This window comes from Etheostoma cragini, chromosome 1 (assembly GCF_013103735.1).
Source record: "Etheostoma cragini isolate CJK2018 chromosome 1, CSU_Ecrag_1.0, whole genome shotgun sequence".
NCBI classification, from domain to species: Eukaryota; Metazoa; Chordata; class Actinopteri; order Perciformes; family Percidae; genus Etheostoma; species Etheostoma cragini.
This window is the reverse complement of record NC_048407.1, coordinates 22479471-22495420: the sequence shown is the minus strand read 5'-3', so window position 1 is coordinate 22495420 and position 15950 is coordinate 22479471. Positions and strand designations below refer to the sequence as shown.

Below are 15950 nucleotides of genomic sequence, written 5' to 3'. Positions count from 1 at the left end.
TTGACTCACTACACAGTAACACACTCAGAATGATCAAGATTCTGAGATGAGGCAAAATCTACATAGATGACATACTAGAAGAATGAACTATGAAGAAATATTGATAGCATACTGTAGTTGCTGGAAAAATGTGCTCACATTGCCTCAAAGCTACGTGCTTTTCTGTTGTGTGTCATGACCAGGGGGCATGCTGCAGGGGAATCCCATTGGAATTGACATGTAGTTTCTTTTTGTAGAAATCAGGGATTTTAAAATATTTTCATTGTCATTTTTATTTAAGTTGTGTGCTTGTAAAATTTTGAGTAAAATGAAAGCTCTTTAATAAAGGACTGGAAAACAGAGAAAACCCAAACATATTTAAATAAATATGACAGAGCATGTCTTGTATGTCATTTAATTATCATTTACACTACGGTGTACATTTTTTGTTTTTGTATGCCCTTTTTGCTTCATTGAGTGGATTTGCAAGCTTATTTCAACACACTGTTAACTAGGAGGATGTGACAGTTTTGGTTTGGCTAAATGTAGCTGCACATTATGCAATTTATTTATTTCCAACTACTAGCCGTCCAAGTTAGTTCAAAGGAAAGAGGCCTGTTTATGTAATGTAGAATGGGTGGCTTATTCCATAAAGTTAATTTGGGTTTGAAATTCCCCTTTTGGCAGCAAAGAACAAAACACACCAGGCTTTATAAAATAATGTTAGCCGCATCATTACCCTATCACACATGCACGCATCCACGCACATACACACAGACAAACAGCTTTGTAGGACATTGTTGCAGCTAACTGACTGATTATCCTGACACACAAACCACGCATACCAAACTTACACATACACACACATCCCGATGCAGCTAATGATGGTTCTAAATGTCAGCCACACCAGACCATGTTTTTCTCGTTTATCACTGTTACTTTGTTTGCTTGTGTATGTGTGCTCATATAAATCTCTGTGTGTATGAGCCTGTGAGTTGGTGTGTGCTTTTCTTGCTTTATTATTCTTGTGAGGACCACGTTTCAACACAATGTGAAAATAAGGGAGAAACCCCTGACTGAATGTAAAGTAGTACAATTAAATCTGTGTCTGTTGAACAGAAAGGCTGTGTATGTGTGTGAGTGTACATATGTATGAATGTTTAGGTTCTGTGTGTCCCTTGTCTGCAATTTTGTAAAAGGAAAACGCAAACTTGCTGTGTGCTTTTAGGAAAGATAAGTATGCTGTTTTTATCATTAACATTCATTTTGAAACCATGTTTGTATTTGTGTGTGTGTCTGTGTGTATGCATGTAATTGTTTGTTCAAGGAGAGACATTGCCATTGGCAACTTCCAATCAGATCATGCTGCGGTTCAATGCTAAGAGTGGCCGGTCAGCTAGAGGTTTTCACTTCGTCTACCAAGGTAACTCTCATTCTGTTAGTCTCTTTCTCTCACAAACATACACTTACACACACTAAGTTGCATTGAATTCAAGTTCAACATGAAAGTATCTATACTGATAGCTGCATTTCTGTCTTTTTCTGTTCTCCTTTTTTCCATATTGAATTACCATCACCATTTTAGCTGTGCCTCGCACAAGTGACAGTCAGTGCAGTTCAGTGCCAGAGCCTCGGTATGGCAGGAGAATTGGTTCAGAGTTTTCAGCTGGCTCTGTGGTTCGGTTCGAATGCAGTCCAGGGTATCTACTGAAAGGATCCAGTGCTATCTGGTGCCAGGCCGTGCCAGGTGCTCTTGCACAGTGGAATGCAACAACACCAAGCTGTATAGGTAAGGCTAACCAAGCCTGAAATGTATCTTTAATGTACCCAACATATAGAGTAAGCGATCAGTTCTTTTTGGGAATCATCCAGTGAGAGTTGGGAGTTTGACATTTATTCTAACACACTAAATGTATCCCTGTGTGAAATCTCTCTCTGCTGAGAGCAGGCCTTTTGCAAACAGCTTCAACTGTCACCTTAGTTTATACCATACATAATGTGTATCATATTCTCTGGCTCCCTGTTGTGGTAATTTTGAACACAATATTGTTTGGAGTTTGCAGAGCAATATTCCAAAAATCTGTCTTATCTGTTAGCTATTTAGTTATTAAATGATGCCAAGAAATTCATAATTAATGTCTCCATTGTAGTTCCCTGCAGTGGCAATTTGACTGAACGTCGCGGTACAATACTGTCTCCTGGCTATCCTGAACCCTACCCAAATAGTCTTAACTGTCTGTGGAGGATCCATGTCAGTGAAGGGGCTGGGATACAGGTACATATCCATACACTTATAAATTATTATTTAACTATGGAAGAAACACATAAACTAGGAGATTGTTATTTTTGTTCATTTTTTTTGCTTGCTATTTAGATCCAAGTGATGACGTTTGCTACTGAGCACAACTGGGACTCTCTGGAGATCTACGATGGAGGAGACATGACAGCTCCCAAATTAGGGTCATTTTCTGGTATGACAATTAGCTCATACACACACACACACACACGCACAGACACCTTGCACATAAACACTGCAGAGATCGTTGATGAATGAGATATTACAGCTTCTAAACTACACACACACACATAAAACACACCTAATGAATAAGAAATGGCAGGTCCTAAAATACAAACACACACACACACACACACACACACACACACACACACACACACATACATACATACAGCATACACTGGAGATCTATGATGGATGAGTTGTAATACCGAATTTTTTTTTAGATATAGATATATAGCTTTAAAAATAATAAATGGTATTGTAAAAAATATAGAATTTGTCCAGTTAAGAGGCAGTTACTACAAGGAAAAGAGGAAAGGGAAGGGAAGAGTTTCACCACAAAGTTAAGCGAAGGATTGAAGTAAAAGAGGGAGAGGAAGAAGACAGGGAGGGATAAAGAATGATCTAACCTTTTACAATTTCCCAGCGGAGTTCCCCTGTGACCTGCCCCAAGCACATACCTGTCACACACCTATCACACATGCCACTCATAGGGCAACACACACACAGATGACTGTGCCCTTCTCAAGAAAGTACACCTGGGAGCTGCCCACTATAACCACAATGATTTGATGTTGGCCACAGAGCAGCTTCACTGGGGCCGTTGAGAGGTGTTTCTTATAAGGACACCAAAATGCTAGCTGTCCATGGAGGGTGAGGGGTCGCTCACCTTCTCTACACATAATTTCCCAGCTGGTCTTGGGGTTTAAATTAGACTCATGGTCAAGAATGCTTGCTGACAAAGCAACACTGTGTGTTTTGAACATACTTTTTACTTGTATGCCCAGTGTTGTGTTACATAAACGTTGATGCTGTTTTTTTTTGTTTTTTTTCATTTCCTGTCAGATGTTAATCTCCGTCTGTCTTTTACAGGAACCACTGCTCCCGCCCTCCTCAACTCAACGTCCAATCAACTCCTTCTGCACTTTCAGAGTGACATCAGTGTTGTGGCTGCAGGTTTTCACCTAGAATACAAAAGTAAGTCTAAGCTTTTAAGACAGAAAGAAAGATAGATACATAGATAGATAGATAGATAGATAGATAGATAGATAGATAGATAGATAGATAGATAGATAGATAGATAGATAGAATTAAAGATTGATTGGTGTAAAAAAACAACTCCACATTTCACACTAGAAACCACAAATGCACACAAACCTGCAGACCTACACATACACTTGAACACATACACACACACACACAGACACACAAACATTGGTGCAGCCAAAACTTCAACATCAAATAACAAGAGTCAGTGACCTGAACTGGTAGTGCCCGAAAGCATACACACATACCGACGCCCATTTGGGAAAACATACACAGAACACACACATAAAGAAAGTAAAGGGAAAACAGACACATACATGCAGTACACGTACACAAGGGCTTTTGTCCAAAAATATTCACATACAAAAACACAACGTGTAGACAGACAAAGAAATGAACATTGATTTTAACATCATGCATTTACACACATACTCACCTGTCAGGGCATGGCTGTGCTTTTCAGTACTCGGTTGTTGTTTTAGCTTAGAATCACTTCCAGATCAATGAACATGTCCCCTTTTGTGAGTATGTGTTAGAGCAATAGTGTGTGTTTGCACGCACATTTCTTTGTGTGTATTTGTGTGTATACGTGTGTGTAGGTGAGTGCACATGTCTGTGGTTGGTGGCCTGTATTTCTTTTCTTTCTCTTTTTTTTGGCTCTATGTGTTAACATGCCATACCTAGTAATGAAAACCCTGGAAGAATAATAACTTTCAGGGACAGTCCATCATGTATTTTCTTTGCAGTTATTCTCATCTTTTAAGTGTGGCTAATATTACTGGATGTGAAGATCCAGTATCATATATAATCCTCACATGAAAATGGCACTCTATTTGGGTCAAGTCACTCTTATATTTTTATGTTTTAGCATTTATTTTGCTCAGCAACGCATATAGTGAAGTTGAGAGGTGTGCAGGTGGTAGTCTTTTTGGGCTATGTGGGATTTCTTTCTCTATCATGTACCCCTAGTTTCCATGGAGAGGGGATTTTGGTTGGAACTGTACTGGCAGGAAGTTGGGATTAGATGTCTGGTCCTCGGTCATGGGTCCTCTCAGTGCTTTGTAACCAAGACCTAACTTGAGACCTGAGTCAGGCGGAGTTTAAATTATATTCAGTCTAATTAGATTGTGTAGGTCTTGGGTCTGTGTGGCACTATAATAATACCTGAGTGGAACTGAGCATACTTGGCATGTCTGATCACAAGGTGAATCCTAGTCATAACTGGACAAAAATGGAGACTTTGAAATGCAGAAAAAAGAGTTTGGCTATTTTTTTTTTATTGCTGCTTGTTTATTTGTGGGGTCTTATACTGCTGCCACCGTTGGTGTTCTCTTGCTATTTTTGTTAGGTTTGAATCAGATACTTTTTCAGATTCGGTCCCTCTTTTTTTGGACATGATTTTTGGGATAGGTATTTCTTGATGTTTCCAACTTAGATCAATAATGTTTGTCTACAAGTAGGCTGTTTACTATCACAACTGTACCTGTTTACTGTATGTCCATATACAGCATGCTGAGAAATGAAGTTTTTCCAGAATGACTTTCAAAAATATAAATCAAACATAAGAGCTTTTGAAGCACTCAGATTGTAGTTTTGCTTATCTCACAATTAGTGCCCACACTTCAATCTGTAGCAGAATTAGTTTCAAGTTTGCCTGAGAGGTTCTTTACAGGAGGTTTCATCACAAAGCAGTCTTTTACCTTTTTTTATTAAACAAAGAAATCAATTCACTTGTTCAATATGTGATAAGATAACACCTACATTACTAGTTTGACCTCAAATGCATGTTTGTGCAAATACTCTCTGGGAACAAAAAACCTAAAAAAAAACAAAACAACCTGTAATAGTCTTATCATGTCTGGAACTGTTTCTGACACAGTGTTTTTTTTACTATGTTTGTTTTCCACTATGTTTCCTGTGGAAACAAAAAAAAACAAGACCAACCATGTATCTATTGTGCTGTTAAAAGTTCTCAATGTCAGTTATGCAAGATTGTGGTCATCTTCTAGGGACATGTGAATGATTGTGCTGATGATTTTCTCATAGTTTTAAGCTGAACAAATGGCCTTTCCTCTAAAGGGCAGAGTGAGACATCTCCCTTGTCTGTCTTTAAATCAATCGAAATAGAAGTATAGTAAATCTAGTCAGTTAACTTGAGACTTAAGTGCTGACACTGTCTAGTTGTAGTCTAGTGGCCCTGGTGGTGGTGGTAGGGCGGATAGTGTTGTCAGCATTTTACAGAGAATCACTGCCCTGTCATAACCAGGGAAAAGAGGGAGCAGTTTGCCAGCTCAGACAGAGAGCAAGAGAGAGACAGTCAGCCAAATGGAATACTTTCATTGATCAGTTGGCCTGACAGCCCGCTGATGCTCTTCCTAAAAACAGACTGTGTGTGCATGCATGTGTATCTCCAAGTTACAGTCTCTTGCAGCTTTTTCACTTACAATCCATCTAAAAGTCCCACTCATCCTTCGCAGCAAGCACACATTCATGTCACTGTCAGTCATGCACACACACTCACAAATGTGACAGGGGCAACCTCTAGATCACCAGTAAGAGCGTGCGCCCCATGTACTTTGCAGCTGTCCAGGTTTGAGTCCGACCTGCGGCCCTTTGCTGCGTGTCATCCCCCATCTCTGTCCCACGTTTCCTGTCTTTCCACTGTCACTGATAAAGATAAAAAATATCTTTAACCTCTGAAGTAACTCTTGAAAATACATGCTTTTTGGTCTAAACGGAGGTTTAAAAGGAGCTTCCATATACTTTGGCCATGTTGTAAATGGAACACTAACACTCTCAATTTTCTGTTACAATTTTCTGGCCAAGCCAAGCATCTGTAAAATGATTTGAATATACTGCTGTTAACACATCTGGTGAGATACAGACAACCCAACACCATAGCCATGTCTCAGTTCACTACAGAAACAATCCAGAAGCCAAAACACTCAAAAAATTAACTTTATATGAATTTATTTTTACAGATATTTCTGTGTATTTTTCTCATTTCTTTTAGAAATGTTTAAAGAAAAAAGCCAAAGAGGTGCAAAATACAAAACTTCTCAAATACAAAAACACACCTACATAAATCACATACATATTTGAAATAACTATATACATAAATATATAAAAATAAGTAAATATAACTTGTTCAGTATGTGAACTGCAATAAATAAGGCCCCATTTTTGCTTCGACACAGTTGCAACCATCACAGGGTCAAAATTTCATTGTCAAGTATGGTGTGTATGGAATCATCTTCTTAATGTAGTTTTAACTGGTCCTATAGCAAATGTTGATCTCCTGCACGTGGGTCTAACATTGCGTCAGTCATTTGATTGGCTTTCACCAGGGCTCTCTCAGGCTCCCATAGCCGGATTGGTTAATATGAGGGCTCATTTGAATGTTTAGACTTCAGAGAATTCAATGGTATCATCAGTGTAGCAGCACCAATGGAGAAGCAAGACGTGATCAAAGTCCAGAAATGAAAAACGGTTTCGCTTTTTCCCTTAAAACTCGGCCAGAAACTACAAGATTGTGAGGGAAACAGCTCGTTTCGGTTAATAATAGCTTGGATATTCTATTTCCTTGGATTGTTTGCGAGGTATGAAAAAAATGTTTTTGGTCATCTTTCACCGCTGTGAATAAAGGCACAAGGAAAAAGTCATGAATGCACACTTGACTCTAGAAATCTGTATGTCAGTTATTTAACTGCTATAAATCAACTTATGCTTTCATGTGTGGGCTTAATCAAATCATGAGATGCTAAGCTTTCAAATGGTCTGCTGCATGAGCCTGTTATTTGAAGATTTAATGCTTTCAATATATAAAAACGTTTATGAGTGGAGTAAACAGCAACTCCACAGCGACCGAAGTGTGCCGTCCACGGCGCGGTGCCTGTAAAAAAACAAACAAATGTTACACTGGGTCTGGCCCACCTGGATTTCTGTGTGTGTGTGTGTGTGTGTGTGTGTGTGTGTGTGTGTGTGTGCTCATTGGGATCACATTGTTTGGCTGGTAGGAAGGTAGATGATAAACCAACAAGAACAGACACACAAACAATCACGCACACAGACATTCAGTCCTTTCTCTCTCCTTCGTGCACTCTCTATCCCCTCTATTCCCTGTGTTGCTATGGCAACCGCTCTAGGGCAGTCTCCTGCGGAAGTTTTCAAGTGAAACACACAAGTAGACACAAACACACACATATGAACACTCAGATACACTCTTACTGATACTATTTGATGAAGGGCAGGCTGCTGTCAAACTTATTAAGAATGTGTTTAACCTTTATTGGGTTGGGAATACACAACCAAAGTCATTATGTTGCCTTATATTTTAAGCACATTTCAGAGGCTGCTGTCACTGCTGATGACGTACAAGCTTTTTTATTTTTTTATTGTACTTGTCAGTTCAGAATTAGGCTCTTGTGTATAGGAAGAAAATAACATTAAGAGCATTACTAAATTAATCTGCCACATTAGTTCTTCATCAAATTAATCTAAATATTGGGATTTTCTCCTTTGTGTTGAACATTTTTAATTTACTCAGATACACTATTACCCTGTGGGATGCAAACAAGTGCTTGGGACAGAAATGAAGTAAGCTGATGTATTTGTTTCAATAGAAAGGTCACATGCAAGTGACAGGAAAAGCAATGATAAACTACTGAAGCAACGACAAGGTAGAAAACAAAAGAGAAAACTTGTTTTGCTGTCAGTGAAATGTATTTTTGTCTCTATATGGCTCAAGTCATTTGTCTAGAACCCACTTAAAACCAAGGCTGAGCAATGTTTACATAGAGAACAAATGACCTACTTAATTATGTTTATGTTCTTTTTTTTTGTAGCTGTTGGTCTTACCACTTGTCCAGAACCAATGATCCCAGCCAATGGCATCAAAGCAGGAGACAGATATATGGTCAATGAGGTGGTGGCATTCACCTGTGAACCTGGGTACACATTACAGGTACAGGAGCACAGACACAAACTGATCTGTAAATAAACTATAAATATATACATTTGTATTTCATATGTAGAAAACTGCATGTTTTTACATATTGGGGCTGGTATTACCTCAAAAGAAATTTTGATTTTAAATTTATTAGAAGCAGATTAAATATTGTGAGGCAAAATGTGCTTACATTTACAAATGTGATGTCAAGAACAATTATCAAGCAAGCAATAAGATACAATTTCCACATTTCTTCAATATTGAATTTGGTTAAATACCCTCCCCAAATTATTGGTATGTTCTAAGATTATGTAAAAATCCTTACAGTATTTTTTTTTCTGGAACCTAACCCACTGTATATATTATTATCACTTTCACACTTTCAGGGCCACTCTCACATTTCATGCATGCCCGGGACTGTGCGTCGATGGAACTACCCACCTCCTCTTTGCATAGGTAACACACACAAACACACACACACACACACTCTTCTCTGCTGGTTTAATTGGGTTATACAGTACATGGGTGATACAATGGGGGATAAATATGTCCTGCAGGTGTGAGGTTCAAATTAAACTTTAAGGCCTGCACAGCAAAGGGACAGAAGCATTCCAGTAGATTAGAGACATGAGTGTTCCTCCACCACATAAGAGAGTTCTTTGAAATGCTACTTTTTGATGAATTTGTACTTATTTTCCATTTTGAGGGTAAAACATCTGTTCATTGAAGTCAATTGATTACATGTCAGTGTGTGGAATTCCTCAGTTGCAAATCATCGAATATCCTACTATGAAATAGCAATATGTTTCTTGCAAGACCAAAGTCAGTCAGTACATTGATGTAGTCTGGAAGTTGAATATTTTTTCAAATTACACTGCATCCACTCACATTAACATAGAACATTCAACAAAAATAAGTTAAATAGTAATGCCATAATGAGAAAGTGTAGCTTCTATTAACTGTATTGGTATATTTAATGTTATAACCTTAAAATCTGATTTGTGGAAGTAAGTGACTTCTTACAGTCTAAGATTAGTATACCTGCTGGAGACAAACGCAATTGGGCATTTTATGCTGAGAGACAAATCATTCTTCTGCAATATCGTTAAGGGACCTTGATTACATTGATGTTTGCGTTTGGTGAAAACTTGTCGCAATTCCAATTTCAATTCCGTTAATTTAACCTGGACATGTCAGGACTAACTAAGCTCAGCCCTGCCACAGCCCCTTTCAGTTTGTGTCAAATCCAGCATTTCCCATTTCAGTCGGAGATACTGGCTTCAACCAAATCATGTCAATAGAAGGGTGCGCCATAATAGGGTGCCATCAGATTTAAAATATGTCTGTCACCATCGGTTCTCAAGTCATTACAGAAATTCAGCACACATGGTTTGAGCCCCATACATACAGATACCTATATAGACAGCTTTATTTAGCCTCAAAAGGGCAACTCAGTTACACTCCATTGAGACATTTACCCATTCATACTGCCAGTCAACAATGACAGAGGGAACAAATGAGACCAGTCACATCAAGTCCAGAACCCTTAAAATTAGTCCCTTTAATTTTCAAAATATTGTGATATTTGAAAACTTTTTAAATAAAACCTACACTCAGTGGCAACTTTATTAGGTACACTTGTACAATCTATTGCAATTCAAGATTTTCTGCCATTAAGTCTATTTATATGATGCCTATAATGTTCTTTCTTTTTTCTACATTTACATGTGTTAGCATTGAGGTCAAAATTACTGCTAGTGTTGTACTGGACTGCGTTATAGTCAGAGGTATTTCTAATATTCTGCCCATTATCAGGGATGTAAAAAGGGATGACAAAAAATAAATCAGTACAACACAACCTTTAACTTTAATTAAAAAAACAATTGAATTCACACATTACTGGCAAAGTCACCAAAAACAGAACATTATGAACTTCGAACGAGGTACTTTTTGGCAGAGCTGTTGCATTTAATTGCATTTGATTTTTTAGGTGTACCTTACAAAGAGGGTAAATATTGATAATACAAATCCCACTGTCCCCCTGGTAGCTTTTGTGGAGTAACATTCTTTCTGTTGAAGCAAAGAGGATAAAGTCATGATCTAACCGTACACCGCTCATGCGTTGCCTGAATTAACAATGTGTTTACTGTGCCTGCGTTGTCAGCTCGTTGCGGCGGGATCTTGTCTGAGATGAGTGGTGTCATCCTCAGTCCAGGTTTCCCTGGCAACTACCCTGGCAACCTGGACTGCACCTGGCAAATCACCCTGCCAACTGGTTATGGTAAGTATTATGGGATGGAAGAGCATTCCTAAAGAAAACGTGTCACTTTCAGTACATCTGTTGTGGTAGTTGGGAAACACAGCCCATCTTTTTAAAGCCAAAACTGCAGCAGCAACACATGGTTTATGGAAAAGCTTTACCACATGTTTAATTGGAGGCTGACACATGGTGTGTTGTGTTTAATGACCACAGAAACTGATGGTTTGAAGATTGAATATTGTTTTGTGTGCAGGGCATTATTGTCCACATGTGTAATTATAGCTAGTTTTTAGTTGATAGGATATATAACTTCTTATTTTCAGTAATGATACAGTAGTAGTAGGTCTGATAAAAATGGGTCTGCCAAAACTCAGCTCATTTAAATCATGGCTTAAAACTGTGTTGTTTACAGCAGCTTTCCAATAAATCAGTTACATAACCTTATGTTTAATGAGTTAATTTATTTACTTGCTCTTTGTTTTTACCCTTTTTTAAATGCAATTTAATGGTTTCTTAAAATCCTATGCTTAATGTATTTCTATGCCCCCGTAAAGCACTTGGAATTGCCTTGTGTCTGGTGTTCTATAAATAAACTTGCCTTGCTTAATATACTCCAATGACAAGATGACAAGAAGGCGTCATTGTCATTGTTTCAGACAACAACATTGCAGTTGCGCCTTTGGTGCAGGTAATCGAAATATAAAAATAACAAGCACAAAATAAAAAGACAGTATGAAGATAAAAATAGAAATTGTGTAGAATGACGTGTGTACTTGGTCTCTGTGCATAGTCTTTATGTTGAATGCACACAGTGAAAGTAATGTGAAATCTCCGATCCAAAACATTTAGACCACCCACAGTATATGGCATGCAAGTAAAGATTCTGTTGGGCATAAATATCTATCTGTAATTGTCATACTTTATACTGTTATTTTACATTGTATATTGTCTAATGTAATCACTGTTTGTATTTTAGGAGCCCATATTCAGTTCCAAAACTTCTCTTCTGAGGATAACCATGACTTTCTAGAGGTCAGGGCTGGACCACAGCACAGTTCTGCTCTTATTGGACAGTTCACTGGCTCGCAGATCCCACTTCCTTTGCTGAGCACCACCCACCTGACGATCATCCACTTCTACAGTGACCACTCAGAAAACAGGCCAGGGTTCAAACTGACATATCAGGGTGAGTTCACTTGTGATTTTTGACTTTTAAAAATTGTTTTTAAGGCAATGACAGCAGACATAAAATAATACAAACCCTGAGCTATTACAGCGGGCACTTACAGTTGAATGCGGCCCCCTCAAGCAATGCTGAGTGAGAGAACCAACCTGGATTCAAATGGAATTGACTGTTTAGTTTCTCCAGATTTAGGAACACAAGATGGTTGCTTGAATGATTTAGAAAATATAAATTGTATGCTCAAATGTTCTAAATAAATTAATATCCAAACCTAGTTGCCAAGTTGCGAAGGGTAAAATGAAAAAGTATTGCTCTGAGATTTTGAGCTTTGATCCCTGGATGAGTCATGCTAAAGACTTAAAAAACCTTATGGCTTTCCTCTCATCATTAAAGAGATGGATTGTTAGTAAGCCCCTGTGAGAGACTGGCATCTTGTCCAGCAGGCTTTACTTGTAGCCCTAAGTGCTTCACTTCAAAAACACAAGAGATACACTGTGGGCCTCTACACCAGCATAAGTAGAACAAGGCTTACTAACTTCCACATAAGCTAATGCACATTCACATGCACGTAATTATACTTTTTTTCAGTTTTCCTACCAATTTGCAATGACCAAGTCTTCTTAGACTGCAGTTCTTGTCAGTGCTTACTCCCACTGTTGTCACTTAGAGCTTGTGGCCATGTTTCCTCACAGGAAGTTGATGCTTTTTTTTCAACTGGCAGCAAATGTTTTCGTCGAGAGTATGCAATACACACGGAACTTCATGATATTACCCTCAATTGTGTTGGTTGAACACAATTAGTAGTACTTCAGTCTGGGTGCATGCTTTCACCCCAGCACCACTCAATGATACAAACTCAGTTCTGTACTCAAGGCGTAGAAGGTATGTGGTTCAATAGGCTAAATTTGCCGTGTGGATATCTACAAAAACTCAGTGGGATAAGTGCCAACAAAGTACCCTCACACTGATGTTTTAACCCACACGCCGCTAATAAAATCTTAAGGGAGCATTACACCTTCTTGACTGTAGTTTCACAGCTGTAAGTACTGCCTCTATTACTTGTAGAACCATTTACTTACATTTTCCACATTCTCTCAAGGTCTTCCAGCCCCTGGTATTTCTTTAGCCACTTATATTCCTTTCCCTTGATGCTGCTTTGACATGGGACCTCAACATCTTTCACCACTTGTTTTTTTATGTTCCTTTTGTATTTCCACAATGTACAATTTTTTAGTCAATATTTGTGTACCCGTCAGTATGTAAAAGGCCCATGTGTTTCTGCTGTCTGAAGCATCCTTTGTGGCAAATACTATCCAGACTTGGGATGGTCTAGCCCATACTCTGCAGCAAAACAGGCTGTACACATCCTGCACCCGGATTGTGTTGTATGAATTTCCCTCCTACATCTACTAGATAGTCCGCAAACACATGCCAAATATTTTTAATGTAGGAGATTAGATGTATTGGTGTTGCTACATTTTCTACTGGTAGCATATGTGAGTCTTTTTAAGCCCATAGCTGTTGATGGATGTTTTACAAGTTACAACACAATGATATGCAATTGTAATTTTGGGACTTGGTAGGCAGGCTGCTAGCGAGGACATATTTATTAACAAACCACAATTCACAACAAAAATAAATCAAATTAAAAACATTAATATTGTACTACACTACTAGGAATAATCATGGCATAATTCAGTTTAAAAAAAAGAAACAGGAGAAAGGATAAAGAAACTGAGAAATCAAAGTTTAAATTTAAAATGATGATCAATGCAAAAAGCCAAATTTTAAATGCGAAGGTTAAATATAAATGCTCAAACTGAAATCTTTAATTTAAAGATGACATTGAAAATTACAATGGAAAAGAGAAACCTCAAATATGAAACTACATGTATTTGTTAATTTGAGTGTGACTGTATGCACGTCTATCCTGTTTGCCAAATAGCAGCCTGTTTTATTTGAATCCACCTAAACATTTTGTAAATATGAAAATAAACGTGAGTATTTCTACACTGGCAATCATTTGTCTTCATGTTTCTCTTCAGCCTATCAACTTCAAAACTGTCAGGACCTCTTTCCCTTCCCCAATGGTGACATCATCAACAGTGACTACAGCGCTGGGCAATCAGTAACTTTTCAGTGCTACCCTGGCTATGTTTTGATCGGACATCCAGTATTAACATGCCTGCACGGGACCAACAGGAAGTGGAACCATCCATTTCCACGCTGTGAGGGTGAGAAAAAACAATCACGTTATGATATGAATGTAATTTAATGGTTAAAAGTATGTACCATGATGCTGTACAACAAATGTACACTTCTCACATTATCTATGTTATGTTGTGTTGTAACTGGTGTTGTTATAAATTCTAGCCCCATCCCCATCCCACAGGTACCAATGGTAATTTAAATTCTAGACATTTAGAAAATGTTGTTAGCCTAATTGAATTTCAGTAAATGTAATCTCATCTTTCATTAGTCTCACAAGCCAACGTGTAAGCAGTTAGGTAGAAAGTAAATATTTCTGTGTCACATTTACTCTATAAATCAAGGGACACAATACTAAGCTTGTATTACTATCACTATTATACTACTGCTGCTGCCTCTACTTCTACTACTACTACAAATAATGGTAATTGTGTTACTCACTGTCCACGGTTCAATAGTTCTTCTTGTCTCCTAATCCTTTCAGGTCTGGCACATTAGAAGAAAGTGACAAATATGCAAATAGATAATCTTATATCTCTCGCTTCTTACAGCTCCTTGCGGCTATAATGTCACGGCTGAAAACGGTACAATCTATTCACCTCAGTACCCAACTGAATACCCCAACTCCCAAGACTGCAGCTGGATCATCACTGTTCCCCATGGACATGGAGTTTATATCAACTTTACCTTATTGCAGACAGAGCCTGTTACTGATTACATTGCTGTCTGGTAAGTCTGGGCACTCTTGCACTTGATCTCATGTACACACACACACACAAACACACACACACACACACACACACACACACACACACACACACACACACACACACACACACACACACACACACACACACACACACACACACACACACACAGATATATTTCATTGGCGGGAACCTTGTTCATGGTATTGATTACATTGTTATTCATTACATCTTTTACTTTATACGAGTACAGTCTTGCTTGTACAAAGGTATATATCAATGTGAGTCACTTGTTTATTACTTTATCATACAAGGACACACACACAACCCCTAATGTATCTGTATATGGCATGGTTGATACACAGGGATCACAGCTCCATACAATCCTAATACCTCCAAGCATATATACTCTGTGCTATGCATACATTGACTCTCCTGCAGAAATAATGGGATTCAGTGTGGAGGTAAGATTGTAATAGGGAGTGTGAGAGTAATGCATTTACAATGGGACCACTGACCAATTCAATCTAACTCTGTACCATGGCCGTGCGCAGACCCGGAGAGGGCTTGGGAACTCTGGAAGTAATGATGAGATTCAGTGGGGAGTGGGAAATTTAATGAGAGGACCAGTGGAGCTGGGTTCACAAATCCAACGGGACTTGGCTATATTTGACAAGTTTGGGTCAGCCCAACTGAAATTTCTCACTTAATATTAAGTTTTCTGTCAAAAATAATATAGAACAGTAGATTTATTATGAACAAAACAAGAAATAATACAAAATAAGATAAAATAAGATTTGGACCCTGTCATCATTTGTTGTAGGTTTGGTTTAGGATGGTGTTTGTATACTGTCATGTCAGTCTGTTACAGTAACTTTAGGCTCAAGAGTCAAGCTCTGGGGAGGGAGTAGTTTGTCAGTGGGAAAGTAATACATTCACACTTGGTGACTACTCGCTTTCAATCTCACCAGCTACCAGAGCTATGGATGTGTTATGGAGTGGTGGGACATCAAGTTATTTTGCAGTTTTCATTTGTTTTTGGTGGCGTCACTGAGGTGATATGGAGGGGGGGGGGGTACGAGGAAAAGAAGAAAAATAAA

The 15950-nt window shown here is 38.4% G+C and overlaps 1 protein-coding gene across 1 annotated transcript in view; it reads left to right on the top strand.

Annotated features, from left to right (window-relative positions):
- Window positions 1-15950, top strand: part of LOC117948226 (CUB and sushi domain-containing protein 1-like) — a 306260-nt gene that overhangs the window by 237042 nt on the left and 53268 nt on the right. The window contains exons 34-44 of the mRNA XM_034877777.1: window positions 1307-1402; window positions 1565-1768; window positions 2130-2254; window positions 2354-2450; window positions 3371-3475; window positions 8389-8507; window positions 8879-8948; window positions 10657-10773; window positions 11729-11938; window positions 13981-14169; window positions 14695-14872. Of these exons, the coding sequence (XP_034733668.1) occupies window positions 1307-1402; window positions 1565-1768; window positions 2130-2254; window positions 2354-2450; window positions 3371-3475; window positions 8389-8507; window positions 8879-8948; window positions 10657-10773; window positions 11729-11938; window positions 13981-14169; window positions 14695-14872 (1510 nt within the window). The remainder of the gene's footprint in view (window positions 1-1306; window positions 1403-1564; window positions 1769-2129; window positions 2255-2353; window positions 2451-3370; window positions 3476-8388; window positions 8508-8878; window positions 8949-10656; window positions 10774-11728; window positions 11939-13980; window positions 14170-14694; window positions 14873-15950) is intronic.